Source organism: Lissotriton vulgaris, chromosome 8 (genome assembly GCF_964263255.1).
Source record: "Lissotriton vulgaris chromosome 8, aLisVul1.2, whole genome shotgun sequence".
NCBI lineage: Eukaryota > Metazoa > Chordata > Amphibia > Caudata > Salamandridae > Lissotriton > Lissotriton vulgaris.
In genome coordinates, this window is record NC_141696.1 from 827,858,618 (window position 1) to 827,879,976 (window position 21,359).

At 45.7% G+C, this 21,359-nt stretch overlaps 1 protein-coding gene across 1 annotated transcript in view; it reads left to right on the forward strand.

Moving 5' to 3' along the window:
• REV1 (REV1 DNA directed polymerase) overlaps nucleotides 1-21,359 on the forward strand; it is a 475,128-nt gene that overhangs the window by 61,240 nt on the left and 392,529 nt on the right. The window contains exon 2 of the mRNA XM_086934725.1: nucleotides 19,891-19,957. Within this exon, the coding sequence (XP_086790851.1) occupies nucleotides 19,901-19,957 (57 nt within the window). The 5' untranslated portion in view covers nucleotides 19,891-19,900. The remainder of the gene's footprint in view (nucleotides 1-19,890; nucleotides 19,958-21,359) is intronic.

Sequence of the window (21,359 nt, forward strand, 5' to 3'; positions counted from 1 at the left end):
GAGGCTAGGTTAGTGGGAGTGAGTATGACATGCTTACTGATAATCTCGATTAATCTTAGTCGTCCTTGCCCCAGTTATTACTAGAGAGGTGAGTCCCAACTCGAGATGGGAAAATCCAGAAGCATGTTGAAAATGCAAGCCAGGTTTACCCTTCTGAGTGCCATAAATAGGTAACCATTCCCAGCATTTTTGTGACATACCTAACTCTAATGAAGGCCAGGCCAGGCAAGCCAAGCGGAGGGCAGGAGTGATGTTATGATTAGGATGAGGACAAGTAGGTCTGAGGATAAAGATGATTACCTGAACACATTACCTCTTCACCATTCACACTAATCCAATCATCACTAATGAAAATACCATTATCCCATTGTTGACATTAGAACAATCACACGCAAAGCAACCAATCATGCAAGTAACAAAGCAGAGAAATCCACAATGCACACAGTCAACACTGCGGTCCCAAGCCAGTATACAGAAATGATGCTGCCTAAACAGTAGGCAGACGTACAGGTAGCCAAGTATGTCAACTGCCATGCACACGCATGACCAACGGCCATGATACTGCAAGTCAGCCAATACTGCTACAGCACCATGAGGAGCTCCAATAAGCATGCAGAGGCACAGGACTCACTGCAGTGTACAGAGGTGGGATTGGCCACAGAAGGAGAACAGCCACATTGGAAACATCCTGTCAACAATGACAGACTGGTACAACTTCCCCAGGTCCTGTCAAGGCAAGGTTCCTATCAACATTCCTCTGCATGCAGCTCCTTAAGGCTGCGCACACCCTCATCTGTCCAGCACAAGGGAACCAATGGTCTCAAAAATAGAGATCTGAGCTGTTATATATTTTGTGTAGGTGTCCTAACATAGGCTTAATCATAACGTGCCCTAATATAGACCTAAATCACATTGCCCTTATGTAGGCATGAATCATGCAACCCTAATATAGGCATGCACCTTTACCTACATTAGCCCACTACACAACGCAATAACAGGCTCTTAGAAATTAACCTTATCTATCTTCAGCCCTGGATACAGAAGAAGGGGTTTTCCCTAACACAGGCCTTCAGCATACATGTCCAACAGGGCTCATAAATTATGCATGAACCATTATCTACGCACAAGGTCCATCTCTTATGTCTTCCTCCGTCCGACAAAATGTCAGCACTAACCACACATAGAAACAGTGGACACTCTTGGGGTATAAATATACCACATCTTACGCAATTAAGTTAGAGGAGACTGTGACTTCCCAGCTGACACACTGACCAGAGACGCTGTCATTCCTGCATGCAGAAGCTTCAGCTAGCAGTGGTCGAAACATCCCTTGCGGGGTGTCCAACTTGAGACCAAGACGGGGTCCCACATTCTCTCATTCTAAAGGTAACGGGGTTGAATAGTACCTAGAGGGACTCTTGGCAAAATAACTACACAACACCTGCATAGATGTTAGGTACATTTTAGGTACATCTAGTTAGGGACGCATCCTAGGAGTACGCATTTTTATCATGTGTTTTATATCTATGTATGTATTCAAGATTATTTCACCATGATAGAGATTTACTATTTCTTCATTCTTGTAGTGCTGCTAATCATATATCTCTGTTACTGTTTAATGGTTGTTACAGTGCTGTGTATCACTTACACTAGAACACCTGTGCAATAAATACTTATTGTAATGAACCCAGCTATTTCTTCTGAGTAACTCTCTGAGAACCTAATAAGCGAGCATGAGTGACTGAGCGAAAAGTAGTACATTGTTTCCATGATTCTGAGGTTTCAGGGTTGTTCATGTTCAATAGTTGCCAGAAAGTATTCCCTACTTGTTCGAAGGAGTTTCTAATGGCAATGTGAGCTAGCTGGTAAAAGGTAAACAGGTTAGCATACCCGATAGTAGTGTACAGAATCAGTCTGACACCAAACCTATAGTGTATGTTATCCAAAAGCGCTGAACCTATATAGGGATATAGGAACTACACAACAGAGCTTGTTGAGAAGCTCATAGTTTATAAACTCCCCATCTCAGACAAGCAGGGCGAAAAATCAAGAGGATGCTGGTAATGCCTGTAACTGTATGTCTGTTGGATGGGTGCACCTTGCTTTTTTACCATGCTTCTAGATTTTCCAGCCTCAAAATGAGATTCACCTCATTAGTAATAAATGAGATGAGGGCTAGGGAAATAAAGATAACACGTTAGTTCAGTTCCATTACTCCACCATACAGATAAATACACCTTTGTGTTATTGACGATAGAAGAAGTACAAGATACGTATTTTAGGGAACACAAACCAAACACAGATGTCAGGTGGCCTGAGATGAAAGAAGCGTTGTTGAAAGCATTTCATATGACAGAAAGAATGAAGCTAGTAAAAACGCTGTCTTCAAACTTGTAGCAGAGTTCCCTTTCTGCGTCACTCTAAAGGCACCCATTGGAACATCCCCTACCTTCATTAGATTGTGACTAGGAAGGGGATTTAATTGAACAAGGCACTTTGAAAGCGTTGTGGGGCAAGGCGAGCGGGAGACTGAGAGCCTAAAGCAACTGCGAGAAGAGCACGCTTTCATCAAAACCTATAAACACACTTGGCTAACCGCCTTTTGCCGCATATCTCTGCCTTGGTGCACCGAGATCAGGCTGCATTCATGCCCCAGCGGGCGACGCGTCACAATATTAGGCGGGCGCATGTGGCACTGGCGGCGGTCCGACGGACTGGGGAGCCGGCTGCATTCCTGCCGGCGAACTCCTTGAACTGGGTCTATTTGTTTGCCCTGTTGCGTAGACTCAACTTCGACCCCAGGTTTTTGTCCTATATCATGCTACTATATACTGATCTGACAGCAGTGGTGCAGGTGGTGGGGGCGGTCTCGTCCTTTTTTCCGGTGAGATGTGGTACCAGACAGGGGTGCCCCCCTGTCACCATATTTATTCGCCTTGGCCATGGAGCCATTGGCGGCCTGGGTGCGTATTCATGCCAACTTAGGGGATTTAAATTGGCCCGGGCATCTTCGACAGGTTTGCCCTACACGCAAACGATGTCCTATTCTTCCTAACTGCGTTAGACAGATCAGGGCTGAGAATCCTGGAGATCATGCAAATATTTGGGGAGACGTCCGGGCTGTACATGAACCCCGAAAGTTCATACTGTGGGTCCTAGGTGCTCCGATGAATGTGGGGTCGTGGGCCTCCTACGTGTTTACTACGTTCCCTAAAGGCGGACATAATTTGTCTACAGGAAACGTGGGTGGAAGGTAAATTAATACTAGAAAAAGAGTACTTTGTCTTAGAAGGTAGTGCAATCCATTCTAGGAGAGGTCATGCGAAGGGTGGAATAGCATGTCTATTATCTAATAGAATTAATTGGAACTATTCTCATTATCTTGATCCGGGTAAATTGTTCCAGGCAATAACTTTAAAAAATGTATTCAAGGATTGCCCCAATAGATTGCTTGTTTTGATAAATACTTATATTCCCCCAAACTGCTGTTTCAATGATGGTTTAAAAGTACTCTTCTCCTTCATACCTAAAATTATGGACACTACCCCCTCCCCTTATATATTAGTACTCGGGGACCTGAATTGTAACATATCTAATTGTGGGCTTGACTTGTTTAGAAACAAACTTAGGGAAGAGTCTCTTATTATACCTCAGGCCCAGTTTCCACCTAATATCAAATCTAATAAAAGAGGTAAATTAGTTCTGGAAGGTCTGTATAAAGTGCATTGTCTAATAGTAAACGGGAGACTCCCTTCTGACATTCCGGCTGCTTTTACTCACAACTCAAATAAGGGTAATTCTATTATCGATTATGTAATTGCAGATTGTTCTTTTTTTTCCTTTTTCAAAGACCTTTTGGTTATAGATACTAATCTCAGTGACCATAATGCGTTGATGCTCACAGTTTCCCTCAGCCCACCTATGGCGGATTCCTGGAACATCGACACGGATATGGTGAATTTTGGCTCCAATTCGGGGAAATGTTTTTGGAATTTCCGTCCTTTTGAGTGCTTGTTGTCGCTTTTAATCTCTACTGTGGAGAATTTATTCCACTGGGATGGGAGGGAACTATTAGGATTTGCAGATTTTTTAGAATTAGTGACTTCAATAGCCAAAAAGAGTTCCTTCGTTAAAAAATCCTTAGTAGTCCCCCAATCGCTTCGGTTATTAAACATAGAAATAAATAAAGTAATAAGGGGGCAATATTTATCATTTAGTCAGGAAGCCAACCAGAAATTAGCACTTCTAAAAAGAAGGAGATCTAGGCTTAAGGCCCGTTTAAAACGAAATAAGGAGGATTCCGTATGGATTCAACTCAGGGAAGCTTCATATAACGGCCAAGCCAAGACATTTTGGTCATTAATCGGCAAAGGCTGCGGTACTAGAGTCAGTCCTACGCCTATTGCCATTGATGAGCAGATCTGGGTTCAGTATATTGAGAATTTGTACAGTAATAATAATCTACAACTAAATAATGATGTAACTTATGCTGATTCTAGTGTGTACGATTCCCCATCGGAAAAGGAAATTGAATTCGCTATTAAGAATATGCGCTCCTCCGGTGCGATGGGTCCCGACGAGGTTCCCATCTCTGTGCTAAAACAACAGAGTGAGCTATGGAGCAAAATTCTTTTTCCTGTGTTTAAATCTTGCTTTGCTAGTGGAATAGTCCCTCCTTCCTGGAAAGGGAGTATCCTTGTTCCTTTATATAAAAAAGGGGCAAGAGACCTTCCTCAAAATTATCGTCAAATTGCTTTGCTCAAGCCATTGGCAAGGCTTTTGCAAAATGTATTCTCACCTTAATCAACGATTGGGTAACTGAGTTCAAAATTCTGCCTTTTGAACAAACTGGTTTCAGGCAAAAGCATGGAACGTTAGATAACTTGACTGCACTTCAGGTTATTACGGAAAAATATGTGAAAGTCCGTGGAGGGCATGTCTATGGTGCATTTATCGACTTCTCCACAGCATTTGATAAAGTGGACAGAACATTGCTGTGGAGAAAGCTATTTGATTTAGGGATGCCCCCTTCCTTATTAAATTAATCTGTGCCCTTTATTCAGACACCTGGTGCAGAGTGCTGCTTGGCGGTGAAAGAGGTTTATCTAGAATAATACCCACATCCAACGGGTTAAAGCCAGGCTGCATATTGGCTCCTTTACTTTTTTCGCTATATACAGTCGATTTACCTCTGGCTCTCTCAGCATGCTCAGGTATTGCCCCGACTTTGGGGGGCGTTCCGATTGTATGCCTCATGTATGCTGATGATATTTTGATTCTCTATCTTACTCCGAAGGGCCTGAATAATCGCCTGCAAGCTCTATATGAATATGCTGGAAACCATTATCTGTTGATAAATACTGCAAAAAGCAAAGTGATGTGCATGGCTGGAAGGAAGAAACCTAAATTTTCTAACTTTCCATGGGCAGTAGGGGGTCAAAAATTGGAAACCGTGAAATCTTATGCCTTCCTTGGTAAAATTGTTATGAGTAATTTAAGTGAGAAAGCTCATATGGCCAATAATTCCCGGAAAGCTATTTCTCAGGGAAAGAGTTTGGTATCCTTGTATAAGGCTACAGGTAGAAGGCATTTTTCTATACTACTGGATGTATTTAGAGCAAAGGTTCCTGCCTCCCTACTCTACGGAATAGAGTTAATTGACCTAAAAAATTGGAGCCTTTTAAATTCCTCGGAAGGAAAAATTTTACGTAGTTTATTATCCGTCAGCACAGCAAATTCAACTGCTGCCTTAAGACAGGAACTCGGCTTACGTAGTAGATGGGTCCAAGGTCTGGCTGGTATCGTACGCTGGGTTGTAAGCCTTGCAAGGAGTGAGCCCAATACCTTAAGACATCTTATAAAAAATGAGTTGTTGGGAAACTTTAATGACTATTCATTGATCGTAAAAAACTTCAGATATGCTGTGGGTCAATTACAACTGGATAAAGATGTTTTATTTTCCATATCATCTTATCAGTTAAAAACCCTTTTGAAGTCCTCCACGTGGGAACTAGGGTTCAGACTGGATGAGATTTCCGGATGTTGAAAAAAGGCTGCACTCCTGTTATCGATTCCTGCCTATTGAGGAAAGCTCAACCGTATACTCAATGGAACATTCCTCATGGCGTTAGACGCCTAGTGTTTTTGGTAAGACAGGATTTGCTCCCGTTGAAATCTCTTTATTCCAGATGGTATGGCCATTCAGCGGTCTGTGATTTCTGTCAGATGTACGACCAAGATTTGTCCCATGTCATTTTCGTTTGTCCAGCCCTGATGTCTCTTAGGCGAAGATGGTTAAGACCAATCTGCCTTCAACTCAACATTTTGTCTGCCACTGCTTTCAGGGCGGCTATGATTAACCCGCCAAATGAAATGTTTTGTTTTAAACTGTACAAATTTTTCAAATGTTTTTTGGATCTGTATTAAGTTGGTAATTTTTCTTTTTTCTTTTAGATTGTTGTGTATTTTGATGCTATGTACATGCTTGAAATTTTACGTTTAATGCTTTCTCTGTATGTATATTTTATGTCTTTTATGTGGACCTCGTAAAGAGTTCCGTTATCATAATAAACTAAACTTGGGTCGTGGGCCTCTGCGTTGCAGGAGGCAGTGGGAGGGCTTAAGTACCTGGGGGTATTCCTGTCAGATGTACCGGCCGTATCCTGGGAGAGGAACCTGGCACTGGCCTGCTTTCGTTTGGATATGAAGCTCTGATCGTGCATGCCCTTAACAATCTACGGCCGTTCAGCGATCTTTAAAATGGTTGCACTCCCCCGGTTGCTCCTCTTAGTCCTTAATGAATGGTGGTATGGGGCCAGGGGGACTTAGCTTACGCACTGGAGCGACATCTGATTGAGCCTCACACTCTCCACACAACCCTTTACTCAGCGTCGCTGCGAGGTGCGTTACCACCTGCGATGAAGCTAGTATTCCAAATTTGGAGACAGTCCCTTAGGCGCAAGGGAGTAGTGGAATACCCTGACAGGGGAAACTCCGTTGTGGCACAATGGGGGTCTGCCGGAACTTGCAGGGCTTTCAGGGATGGGGTGCAATAGGTATCTCAACCCTGGGGGACGTAGTGCGGGACGGGACCCTTAAGTCCTTCACGGATCTGCAGAGGGAATTTACCATGCCTCGGTCCCAGTTCTTTCGCTACCTACAGCTCAGCTATGCGATGTCCCCCAGCCTGGAGGGCCTTGACTCTCTCCCAGAGTTCAACCCATTGGAAGCAAAAGTCTTCATGGGAGATTTGGAGACCAAGAAGATCTCAAGGATATATCAGTCCCTGGTCACCCATAGTGCCCCAATGCTGGAGAAGTTGCGGGGGTTTGGGAAGAGGAAGTGGGTACCCTGGAGGAGGATTGGAGGGAGGCCCTGGCCGCTCCATGGGGGGGGCAGCAATAGCTATGCGCCTCCGCCTCATCCCATTTAAATATCTCCACCGAGTCTACTTCACCTGGGTCCGGCTGTGGCGGGCGGGTCTGGTTGCCTCCCCGGAGTGCCTCCGGTGTTGCCGAGAGGAAGGCACATTCCTGCATACTGTGTGGTGTTGTACCGCATTAGATCGATTCTGGAGCGGGGTATTTTCCTGCCTATCAGAGGTCTTGAGGTGGACACTCGCACGCACACCACAGTTAGCCTTATTGCATGTGATGGAGGGGATTGGGGGCAATTCCTACAAACGCCATCTTCTGCTGCTGGGCCTCACCTTGGCAAAATGGGATATTGCCAGGAGGTGGAAGGATGTACATGCCCCCCTCTGGCCGCCTGGCAAAATGGCCTTGACTTTTGTATGGCGTTGGAACAGCCTATATTTGTGGCCAGGGTTGCCCACGTAAGCACTACAAAATATGGAAGCGGTGGGCGGACTACAGGGGGTTGTGGCTAGATACTCCGATTGCTGCAGATGATCTCCCTGGGGACTGAAGATAGGTGTTTGTTGTTCGGGTCTGGGGCGAGCTGATGGGGGGACTTGGGGGTGTGTGGGGGTTAGGGCGGGCTGTTCTACTGGCTGTTTTCTGTTTGCATTAATACCTTTCCTTTTCAGCCGTCTTGTATCAACGTATGAACTGGACTCAGTGGACTTTGAGCAACTCGGGGGTGGGGGGTAGTTGGGGTGGGTGGGGCCTAATTCCTTCTGGCCCCTTTGGGTCAATTATTCTGGTTGCTGGGTTGTTTACAAAAATGTAATTTGCTCTTCTGTGCTTGTAACATTGCTGCTGCAGTGGCTTCAGGGGTACAGAGCCCTGCGACGTCGGTGCAAATTGGCAATAAAATGTGTTTAAAAAAATAAATACCTATAAACGCAAACAGTAATACATGTTGACACAAGGGTAATTGATGTCATTACGTGTGAGCGTCCTGCATGCAATTATATATACATTTAGTGCCATAAGGTAGGATCCAATGTAAAGCACCGTTAACGCTGATAACCACTAATATTAGGAAATTATAGCATACTTGAAAGGAAAACGCTCTTTTATAAAGGCACCAAGCCGCCCATTTTGCTGCGCCATACTGCGGTTTCATTGTTTCTAATACAGCAATGTGTTCAGCAGAGGCCCGTCAGGAAGACAAAGGTGTACTTGATGGCGCACCGTACTTTCCTATTGACTAATGTTCCAGTTGCCTGTTTTTCATTGCTCTGAGGGTCGGGATTAGCCTAAACTGTGCTGCACCGTACTTGGTTATTTTAATCTACTTTCATTGTGTATGTTTGGCTGTATTTCCCAAAACTGACAAGCAACAGAATTATTTTAAGCCTTCAATTCAACACATTCAAGATTGAACTTATGCTCACCATTTACAGATTTCTGACTCATGTTTTTTGCCGCCCTCCCCCTTTTGCGGCCCTAGGCAGCCGCCTAGTCTTGCCTAATGGTAGAAACAGCCCTGTCTGCCCCACATGCTGAGGAATTTCAGGAATGCAGCGCCCTCTAGCGACTACTCTGCGACTGCACTCGCTACTGCGAGCGCGGTCAGAGGAATGTTCGGAATGCTGCTTGAAGCTTGGCAGCTTAGTCTGTGTGTAACGTGCCCCCTAGAGGACCCGATGTGGATTTTTATGACAAGCTGAACCGGTGAACATCAGCACGGTTTAGGTGACTTTTACCCGACGTCCCTAGCGGCGTCAGCTTATTCCCACAGTGCGCTGGAGCAGGGAGCTTCCAGAGGCACGCTATTGTGCTCGTTCAACGGAGGGGGAATGACCCACAACACTTAATGTCAATACAACAACCACCCAACAATTGCGATAACCACCAACATTATTTAATATGCACATAATGCATCAAGAAAGGCACTTATCTGGCTGCTGAGCAGTGAGGAAAGAGAAAGTGCTTTTCCTTGGTGCTAATTATATGGGACTCGCTCTATGGTTGTTGTGTTGCCTTTCACTGCAATGTCTCATGGGATTTGTAGCCTTTGACAGCAGTGTTATTGATTAGGCTGCTGAGTAATAAAATTAAAGAGATAAGCATAATCTGAGCCTCAAGTCTTGACCTAGAATAGAACTTAAATGTACAGTGCATAACAAAACAGCAAAAGTGCTACATATGGTATAATGTAATATGGTTCTTAAGTCTACAGTGTCATTCTGCCACTCAGGGATTTTCCCAGTGAGCTGCAGGCTAGAGGGCTAGTTTTAGGGCTGGATGGGATGCCAGTACCCAGCTATGAAAGCTGTCATTGTAGCTGGTACTCGTACTTCTAGGTACAATGTTTTAACACCTTGCGTGCTAGCGGTTTTCCCGCTGTGCGCTGGGTTTTTGAAAAACCTGCGTTACATGACGAGCTCAGCTCGTCATGAGTGTACGAGAGGCGTAACTCATGACGAGCTGAGCTCGTCATGAGCATAGACGGGGTTAAATGTGGCTTTATAAATGTTTTTGGTAGCACCTGTATTGGTTTCCTCCCCAAACCGAATGGCACAGGTTTGTGTCAAAACAGGCAGCTTGTACAATTGTCTCAAACTACTAATTACATGGGATCTTAAATGGAAAACAGAAACAAAGTGTTCGGTCTGGTTCTGAATTCCATGCAATTTGCAATAAATCAAGGTGCTACATATTTGAAATTGAAAGTTTTCTGTGCTCCATTCAGAGAAATCATCCAGTCTGAACTTATCCATGCTATCACAAAGCTTAAACTGGCCTCCATTTTAAAAAGAATATTTGTATTCGTTTTTTATTAAACCCATAGAATTTGTGAAATATTAAAAAAAATATTTCTATAGGTCACAAAAGCATTAGTACCACAAACAGTGTCACAACCAGGTATTGTCATAGCTATCTCCATAAATGTATGCCCAGTGTCCCTGGCCAACCCCCTGGTGTTGTCAATGCTACACCTCTCATTAATGCTTTACTATCACTCAGCACCATCCATTATATGATAAAGATATTATTATTGGTACCCTCTCTGTTCTTTCAATGGCTTCCATATTATTTCAAACATTTTGGGGCATTCACATACTTTTATTTATTGTCTTCTCCACTCCATACACCAATCTTTATTTTCCGTCAGTTGTGTGATTTTAGTTGGGATCCGGGGATCTGGTAGTCCATACCATTGCTCTGTCTCTCTTTGCCACTATCCTTCCCAGTTAGCATAACAATTGTGTGTATTTTGGTGGCACATGGTTGAAAATCGCCCTTCCTGCAGGGCCATTCCTAAACCTTTTGCCTTCCTCCTCTCCTTTTTTCTGAGTTTTTGTTGGCTTTACGACTCAGTGCACTTTTCCACTTCTAATGAGTCCTAACCTGCTTTTGCTCTCTCCTTAAAACATTACATTGGCTTATACCCAGTTGGCGTATTTAATTTACATGTAAGTCCCCAGTAAAGTGGTACTACAAGTGCCCAGGGCTGTAAATTAAATACTACTAGTGGGACTGCAGCACTGATTGTGCCACCCACCTAAGTAGCCCTTTAAACATGTCTCTGGCTTGCCATTACAGAGCCTGTGCATGCAGTTTTAACCTGCCATATCAACCTGCCAAAATAAACCTTTTTCCAGGCCCAAACCTTTCACTTTAATACACATAGGTCACCCCTGGGTAAGCCCTAGACAGCCCTGAGGACAGGATGCAGTATATTTAAAACGCAGAACATGTACTTTTAAGTTTTAGGTGCCCTGGTAGTGAAAAACTCTTAAGTTTGTTTTTTACTACCGCAAGGCCTATCTTTCCCGTAGGATAACATTGAAGTTACCTTATTACATTTTATAAGTGTAATTTACAAATAGGAAGAGATAACTGATTCATGTTTGGTGTCCTTTGGAATGCTAATTTAAAATCCTAACTTATGGTAAAGTCAGATTTTAAATTATAATTCTGTAAATCCCAATTTGATAAAGTTGGCATTTTCTTGCCTTAGCCATTTTGTGCCTACAGCCTGTATCTAGTCACATGACTGGGGGTATTTAGCAGTTGGACTTTGTGTATTCCTTTTGGACAACCATACATAGTGGGTTCTTAGGTGAGACTGGATTGTTCATCACTGGCAGGACAGGAGGGAGGAGCTGGGCCCAGCCACACATACACCTGAAAAGGCTGTGTCCTGTCTCCACATAAAAGGCTGCATACCCTCTGTAGTGAGTCTGGATTCAGGACAGGAAAATCAGGGCATCTGTGCACTTCAAAAGCATGCCTCTAGAAGCTTCTCCATACTTCAAAGACACTACCACCACCACACCTCTTGACCTGTGGATACTCTGCCAGGAAGAAGGACTGCTGTGCTGCTACAAGGACTGCCACTCTACTGGAATGCTACCCTGAAGGCACTGCTGCCATATTGTGATGACCTGCTGTCCTTTTGTCGAGGGAGGAAGAACTGGACCTGAAACCCATCTTGAACCCAGGACCCCAGAGTGACTCAAAGAGCTAGACTGCTGGCCTCCTGATCTGAGCTACAGTGACATAATAGGCTACCCACAGCTCCTGGACCCGTCTTCAGCAAGTTCCTGATTCCCAAGAGGTTCCTCTGAGGTCCTGGACCCTTGGTATGGCTTTTGAGCTTTTAAATTCAAGCTTTTTGGCTCCTTGCGACCGCTTCTGAACTTGTTCACACAGGAGCAGTGCTGCTTGCACTGAAAATCAGCAAGAGCCACCTTGAACCGGTATCTTGGCCCAGAAACCATTGATCGCCACGGATGACCGCCAACACAAGTAGCAGCCCACGCGTCCGCGACACCAGGCCCCCTCCTGTGCCACGCTGGCCACCGCCAATTACGCTTTTCTTGCTCCCTGTGATTTTCTTCAATGGGAACGGGTCTCTTGGCACACAACTTGAGAAGGTAAACCTCCAGCAGGACTAATCTGGGACTGCATCTGGCCCGCACTCCATCGTGTTTGTCTTGAACTTTTGACTTTGACCCGGTCCAGTGGGACCAGTTGGCTCTTTGTGCTTTTAGGCCCAATTTTGCAGTTTATTCTATAAAAATTGATATATCCGGTTCGACTGATTGGAGTTTTGGTCTTGTTGTATTTTTGAAATTGTGCTCTATTTGTTTAAGTAGGTGTGGGATCTTTTTGTGTGGTGTTTTCGCTGCTTTACTGTTTGAAGTGTTGCACAAATACTTGACACAATGCCTCCAAGTTAAACCTGACTGCTCTATGCCAATCTACCAGGGGGTGAGTACAGGTTAATTTGGGGTTTGCTTGTGCCTTACCCCGATTAGAATTGTTGTTGCTGCTTGAGCAGGGCTCACACCCAATCAGCCAGTAACCCAATATCTAAAACGCATCATCACCCTAAAGCCCTAAAATTGCTAGTTGTGCGGTTATGGTAATATATATTATCTAAGGACCTCTGTAGGCATGTTGTCACTCTCTCCCAGAACATAGAGGGCAGTCCAAGAGTATATGCATGAATGTCCCCCTGTGACCACATATTCTCAGGGTTAAAACTGAAGAAGAATGGCCGAATTTTAACATATGTTTTCTTGTGTAATAACTTCTACGAAGGATTCGCAACTGTATACTTTTTTTTTGTAAGACTTTATTGACATCCGTGCAATGTACACAACATTCGCCTACAACTCGGAGGCCGGCTGCTACTTGTTCAGTATTTACATATATCAGGACACATCTTTCCTGCGGATGAATTGCAGTTCAGCATCAATGTAGTAACATTTATCAGAAACATAACAACCTGCACCAAAATCTTTAGTGTACGTCTTACTTTTATGGTTTTATAAACTTAACTCAACTTGTGACTCGATAGATCAAATATGCAGTTCACATCACTGTATCCCACGTTCTAAAACTTGTATGAGTAAGCCCTGTCTGGTACTTCTATACATCCCTCCGCTCGGGGTCCCCATTGTCAATCTATCCTCCCGCCACTCCCCCTGTTCCTGTCCCATCCCAACTGCTACCCCTCCGCTCAGGTCTCAATCCACATCTTCCTCATCCTCTGAATCGCCTGTGTCCTCTTCTGATAATGGTTCACATATATCCCCCCCGATATCTATTCCACGGAAGCCATACCTTGTTCCATTTTAGAGGATTAGCCCTTTGTTTATACACTGCCCGCTCTTGCCATGAGCATATCTACATTTCTACACCATTGTGCTCGGGTCGGGACCTCTACCGCCCCCCATTTCTGTGCTATATCACGCTTGGCCACCATGAAACCTATAATAGCCCATTGTTGTCCCTGGCACGTCAGATCATTAGGCCCCCATACATTTAGCAGGCACATACGTGGATCAGGTGTAATTGAGACCTCTAGAGTCTGTGAAATCGTACGCATTACCTGCCTCCAATATTCCGCAATTAGTGGACATTCCCAGAGTGAAATAGTGTTCCTTCCCCACCACATCCCCTGAGACAATATGGATGATCAGCCCTAAGGATTTTGTGTAATGTGGTCCTTGTATAATACACCCTATGTAGTATCTTGAATTGCACAAGCCTAAATCTCACTGAGATGCCGGCTTCCCTTGGGGAGGCCACTGCCGCATTCCATTCCGTCTCATCCATCTCTGCTATCTCACTCTCCCATTTTTCCTTCAGTTTTTGTAATGGGTCTGGTAGATTATTCAATAATTTCCGATATGTGAGGGAGGTGGCGCTTGTCTGCATGTAGTCCGTCAATAGGCGATCTTCTAGCGGGGATGATGCCGGGACATCCGTAACCGCCTCAATCGCTGTCAGTAGTGCGTGTCGTATTTGGATGTAGCGGTAAGTCTCGTTGACTCCCAGGCCGTACTGCTGCTGCAGCTGGTCAAAGGGGATTACTCCATCTCTAGTCCACTGGTCTCCTACCGTGGAAATGCCAATATTATCCCACTGTGTGAACACTTTACTGTGTCTTAACTGTCCCAAGGCCTTAGTGTCCCATAGAGGCGTAAGTCTAGTTATAACACCCCCCCCCCACTTCAGTTTCGCCTGGGCTTTGTGCCATATCGCCACCGTGTGTCTAGTAGGTCCCTTGAGCTGCAGCAACAGGCCCTTGTTGTACAACGGGGCCAAGAGACTGTGTGTACCTAGCTGTGCTCTGTCTACATGATAGGCTGGGTCGTCCTGCGGCGCATGTAGCCATTGGTTGATAATCTTGAGGTGAGCCGCCCAATAGCATAGTTGTACATTTGGCAGGGCTATCCCACCGCTGTACCAGTCCCTGACCAGTTTCCCGTGTGCCATTCGAGCCGGGCGGTCCCCCACAACAGTCCAGTTATCACCGATGTCACTCTACGAAAATACGAAGGTGGGACTAATATCGGTGCATTTTCTAACACATATAGAAAACGAGGCAGCGCCTTCATCTTAAATAGGGCCGCCCTTCCCAGTAACGTCAGCGGGAGCGTCTTCCAATGTCTTGCGTCTGCCTGAAGCCGCCTGAGCGGCGGCAGTAGGTTTAGGTCGTAGAAGGCTTTACTATCTCGAGTGATGGTTATCCTTAAGTATTTGAATGTGTCGTTCGCCACCGTCAATGGGCAGTCGGCCGGCAGGTTCGGGGCGGGCCTCTGAGTACATAAATTACCGATTTAGCCCAGTTGATCTTATATCCGGAGGTGCGACCATGTCAATCACACAGCGCCAGCAACATCGGGATCCCCCTCTCCGGATCTGACATGTAGATCAGCATATCGTCTGCATATAAGGAGACCCTGTCTTCCCAATTTTCCCCCCATCGTATCCCTCTCAGCAGCTGGGATGTTCTAAGGACTGCTGCCAGTGGTTCTAGGACTAAAGCAAACAGTAAGGGCGAGAGCGGGCATCCCTGCCTTGTCCCCCTAGCCAAGGATATATCCCGGGAGATATGTCCATTCGCCGCCACATGCGCCACCGGGTCAGTGTACAGCAATCGAATCCACAAGATAAACCTGGGGCCGAAGCCCATATGGTCCAAGACTGCAAAAGGGTAGTCCTATTCCACCATGTCGAATGCCATCCTGGCATCTAATGACAGGATAGCCGTTGGTTCCGTCAGGGATGGGGCCCTTGCCAGTGCTCCGTGTAATCTACGGAGGTTGAGCGCTGTACTCCTATGAGGCATGAATCCCGACTGATCCGGATGGATCAGTTGCGTGAGGTGAGGCATCAGTCTGCTAGCCAACAGTTTTGCCAGAATTTTGGCTTCTGCGTTAAAGAGGGAGATAGGACGATAGGATGTGCTCTCAATTGGCGGTTTACCTGGTTTTGGGATTGCCACAATGGTTGCTACTCGCTGGTCAAGGGGCAGAATTCCCTTTTCTAGGCTTTCGTTATACATATCTAATAATGGTGTGCATATCTCTTCAGACATAGTCTTATACCATTCTACTGGGATCCCATTGGGGCCCATGGCTTTACCCGAATTTAATGCATTAATGGCTAGCTGAATCCCCTCCGTTGACAGGTCTGCGTCAAGCTCTCCCTTTGCCTCTTGTGACAGGGTCTGCGTTGGTACCCCGTGGAGCGCCACTACCGCCTCCTCCTGTGTTATGGTCACCTCAGGGGCGTACACGTCTTGGAAGAGATCAGCCAGGGCTTCAATTATCACTGATGGGCGTGTATCCACCTCCCCGTTAGAGCCTTTCAACTGCAGTATATGTTTGGCACCTCCCTTTTTTGTATCCAACCAGGCCAGGAGTTTACTAGCCTTATCCCCAAAATCGTAGACTCTGTGTCGTCACTGTGATGTTCTCGACCGTCTTCCTAGGAAGATAGTCTCCATGAAGTCGCTGACAGAGCTTTAGTGTATGCAGTGTGTTTGTGGTTGGGTCCGTCATGTGTGCCAAGTTTGCTTGCTCAAGTTCAAGTTCCAGTTTTGTCAGTTCCTCCCTTTGAGCGCGTTTATGTCCTGTTCTAGACGCTATTGCCCGTCCTCTCAAGACCGTCTTGTAGGCCTCCCACAGGACCGACGGTGATGTCACCGAGGTCGTATTTTCCGCAAAATAATATCGGGTAGCCTTTTTCAGTACTTTACGTATGGTCGGTATCTTGAGGTAACCGGGAAAGATCGGGTATATTCGTTTTCTAGCTATTTCTGGGCAGGATAACGTTAGTGTCAGTGGCAAGTGATCTGAGATGCCCCTGGGTCTAATTTGCACGTCACTCACGGTGAGGAGACCACCTCCCAAAGCAAGAAAGTAATCGATACAAGACAGACTGTTGTGAACAGCGGAATAGTATGTGTACTGTCTATCGTCGGGATGGAACTGTCTCCAGAGGTCCACTAGACCCTGCACCACTAGGAAATCGCCGAATCGAGAGGGACCCGGGTTCGGCGTGCGAAGCGGAAACCTATCCTGCGCGTTGTGTACCACCGCATTAAAATTTCCTCCTATTATAAGGTCTCCTTCTGGGAGTTCCAATTCGGGAAGGGCGACTGTGTGAAGTACTGGCGGAATATATATTGATACTAGAGTCAGTGACTTCCCTTCCCATTGTCCGGGTGCTGCTGCGAAACGGCCCTGGTCCTCTGTTTTAGTGGATTGTAATATGAACCGGGACAACTTTTTTAGTAGTATGCCCGTTCCCCGTGATCCTGAAGAAAATTCTGAGTGCGCAATCATATGGTACCCACGCCTATCCAGTGCCCGGCTAGTCGTACCCACCAAGTGTGTTTCTTGTAGTAGAACCACTGTGGGACCCAGCCTCCGGATGGCCTGCATAACCAGCCCACGCTTAATCTTGTCACCCAATCCCCGCACATTCCAGGACATCAGTTGTAAAGGTGGTATTGGCCCTCGCTCAGATCCCCCTTCTACCGGACCACCCCGAGTGTCATCCTGTAGTGTTAGATCCATGTGTGCCCTGAGCTTACCCTGTCGTGTCATTCGTATAGCAGTCCATGTATTGTTGTGTGTGTGTCATAGTGAATCTTTTCGAGTCAGTGTGAACAGTTTGCTAACATTGAGAACAATCCCACCCCCAACCCCCCCCCCCCACCCCCTCCCTGCCCTCCAGCTACACGGACATGAAACCGCGCGCCTCCCCAACTAAGCGGAGTGCTCAACCCTTTCCCCACACAAATTATACTTGCTCGATGGGGCGAAGGACTCTCCGGAGATGGCAGCCTCTCTCACTCTCTCCAGGTGCCCTTAGCCCGGTATCCAGTGGCAGTCCGTCAGGCACACCTCAAGGGACCCGTCACCATTTCATGGTGTCAACCTCCAGTCTCGCTATTATTAGTGGCCTTTCGCCATCTCAAGCGTCCCTGACCCTGCATACTTAAGGCTGTCCGCGAGTACGCACTTAAGAATTTCTGAAACTAGGGAAAGCGGTGTGCTCATCACAGCACGCCCAGTTTCAGGGTTTGGTGGCCTATGGTTGAGAACAGGAGGGGGGATCACCCCATGCACCCCTCGGTGTACACTCAACAGGTTCTGTCGTACACTTTGTGCACTGCTCACTCACAGCTTGGATAAGTCCCTTTTTAGGTCAAAGCCTACCAGACTGTTAACGACTTCTTGTGGGCATTTTGAAAGTTTCCCTTTTTGTATTTTGACAATCCTGCACAGGGTCCTATGCTAAACAGCATTGCCAAAAGCAATTTGGCCAACCCAGTAGGTTCCAACGTTAAAACCAACTGGCTTTTTCAACGATTGTTTAGCAAGTGAAATGGTCAGCCGAAACTTGAAAGAAAGAATCCTTCACTGTGCAGTATTTTACCTTTAAGTGAAGTATGCCAGGCCCCTGAACTCCAGTGCATAGCAGCAGTGGATCGCAAGGGTGCCATGCACTGGTGTAAGCAACGAAAATGGGACCCGTTGTTCCCTGAATGGGTGCCTAAATATAGCTATATTGTGTTGTAATTGCATTTATATAGCGCTTAATACCCCTGACGAGGCGTTGAAGCGCTTTTTCGACGAGTAGCACTCTACTCCGGGACCCATAGAGGAGTAGTGTTGAATTAGTATAGTGAAACATGCAAGTACATTTTAAGTGGTGGATAGGTTAGTCAGTTATTTGGATTTGGAATGATAGCAGAAGGATAGAGGAGGATACTTCGGTGCCAGAAGACCTACATCTCTAGTGACCGCTACGCCCATGCTCAATTGTTTCTTTCCTTTTAACAGTTCTTTATGGCAGTCCCGTCTCCGAGAAGTTGCATGGCGTTCCTCTAGCTAATACAACTGTAGTGCAAGATTTAGTGCTCGTTTTGGATGCTTTGGTGTTTCTGACTCGAGATATGAGTAAGCATGGGCGAATTTTGCGAATCTGGCGTTCGCGAATTTTGCGAATTTGCGAACTCGCAATCGGCAAAATCCGCGAATTCTCGCGAATTTGCGGATTTTTTTTGTGTGTTCGCAAGGGTTTCTGCCAGTTTGCGAGGATTTTGTACCAGTTTGCGATTGCGAACTTACTTGTCGGCACGCAACGGTCGAGACTATGTTGTTTCTACGTCTTGTTCATCATCACAGGTTCACAGCGCCCTCTGTTTCAACACTGCCACCCTCTGTTTCACCCATGCCACCCTCTGGTACATCAATGCCACCCTCTGGTTCATCATCATCACTGTAGATTATGGGGGGAAAAAGCAAGCACACCTGCCCTGCTTCAACTGACATGAATTAATTTGGGGTTGATTTATTAATGTGTCACTGTTTTAAAATTCCAGTCTGCACCTGCTTCCTTATCTGTAATTTGCTTTCTGTTGCAGTGCAATTTTTTTTCCAGGACCTTTGTGGCCTACTTGTAGCTATTCTATGACCCGGTTGTGAGGGTCAGAGCAGGGTCATACAATTGTTGCAACTAGCAACTGAACTCTGGAGGGGCCCCAGTCAGGAAGCACTACAGGGAATGGTTACTAATGATGAATTTGAACTTTTGCACCTGCTGCTGAGTGCTTTCAGTTTAGCAAAACTCGTTTTTCTGCAGAACAGCAAATGTAATGCCAACAAACTTACTTGTGAAAGTTTATTTCTAATCCAAAAGTGATCCAAAGAAAGTCAAAAGGCCTCAAATCCAAAAAAGGCAGGCAAATGTCAACCTGAGGAGTTATTCTGATAAAAATCATCATTTTCAGAAGGTCTATGCTGCTTGCTAGTGGATTTCTTGTGCAGAATTGCAAATTTTGTAATTTCGCGAGTGCGAGATTGTTGCTGCCCGCCGCACCTACATGTTCGCAATTGCGAACTTACACCGCACGCCGCAAAATTGTATCACCAAGAAAAAAAAATCCGTTGCGTGCAAATTTGCGGATTTTCGGTAAATTTGCGAGCGTTCGCGGATTGCGAATTTACCGAAAATCCGCAAAATCCGCGAGCGGAACGGATTTTCCGCCCATGCTTAGATATGAGGCTTCCTCAAAGGGCATTTTAATTTTGCGGAACTGTCGAAAAACTTTCGTAGATTTTGTAAAGCTTTCGTAAATCTTACTGGGTGGGGTGGCAGCGTGTTTTCCCAGGTTTCACCGCAAACTAATGTGCCGGTTATTTTCCTCTTTCCCTGAAAACAGAAACGTCAGAATGCGCCGAGGTGGATGGAGAAAACGAGCTGGCGAGCAAGATGGTTGGGAAGGACAGGTAAGTGATTAGAAAACCAATCTGGTATTATTTATATCAAATTAATTTTTTTGTGTGTTTTGTTGTTGTTGTGGAAGCTCAATATTGCCTTTCCTATTCAGGCTTGCCTGTTTATTCCAGCTGCTTCTGTCTAGCTTACTATGAATAGGGGCAAAGCTTTGAGTGACCCTACCGCTATTCTGGAAGCAAAGTGCAACATGGCGGCGACATTTCTAATTCATACAAGTGAGTTAGTTACAGTGCGAAACTTGTTCCATTTCTCGCTGCTGTGCCTGGAAACAAACATGTTGCATTGAAATACTCTCTCAATGCCAAAACCAAGTAACCTTTTTTTGTTTTCTATGTTCAGATCTAAGCTTTTCTTTTAGAAATCGTATATAACGATGTAAATGATGAATTGTTGTGAATATAGTAGATCTGATTTATCCTTCCAAAGAGATCTCTTCCTTTTTAGGTCTCGTAGAGAGACCTTTTGCCATCCATCCACAAAGCTGACTTTTTACGATGAGGATTTTCAACAGTTCACGTGAATCCCAATCACGTGACCTGCGCTCATGCACGAGCCTTCCCCCTGCCAGCAGCCTTTCTCCCTTCACAGCCATCTGTTCCTCTCTCCCCGCCCCCGCTGTCACTTATTCACAGCCGCAGGCCGTCCTAATTGCTTTTTTTTTTTTCAGCTGGCTACTTCAGAGGGCGTTAGCTTCACTTCAAAGGGGCGCCAATGCTTGTTTAATTGGCTGTTTGATGCGATACTTACTTCCGTTTAGACCAGAAGCAGCAGAGCCTAACTTCTGTGTTCGTCCACTTTTTGGTGTGCACTATATTCTCTTAGGCGGCCACTGGCGCTTTCACTTTAGCTGCTGGCAGGATACTTGCGACTTCTCACACCCTGCCAGGCTCTCTCGCAGCTGCCGTTTCCCACCCCTTCCTAATTTTGTGGAGTTTCCCTCTTCTCCTGCACACGGTGACAGAACTTCCCATTCAAATCGAGAAAAAAAAAACATTCAAATCGAGAAAAAAAACCCACGTCATGTGTGTTTTTTTAAACCTTGAGTTTTAGTGAGTGTTGCCCGTGGCCAATGATCACCAAGACAGTTTGTTTTTGGGAGCCCCCCACCCCCCATCCTCCATCCTCCTGGGGGAATGATCTTGCATTCCGGCTGTATTTGTGCTTACATTGACAAAGCGCTGTCAGAGCGCCTCGACGGGCCAAGTAACTCCAGTCCGCCCCTCCCCGGATCAGACCGCTGTCCATTCCGCACCGCTTTGCAAATTAAAAGAAAAAACAATTAAAGATCGGGCGAGTCGTAAAATGAATCTGCTGTTGCCGAATGGTGCGTCTTTGCACCACATAAATCAGAGCTACGGTGCTTATTTATATAATCCTGCTGGTTGAAGGGAG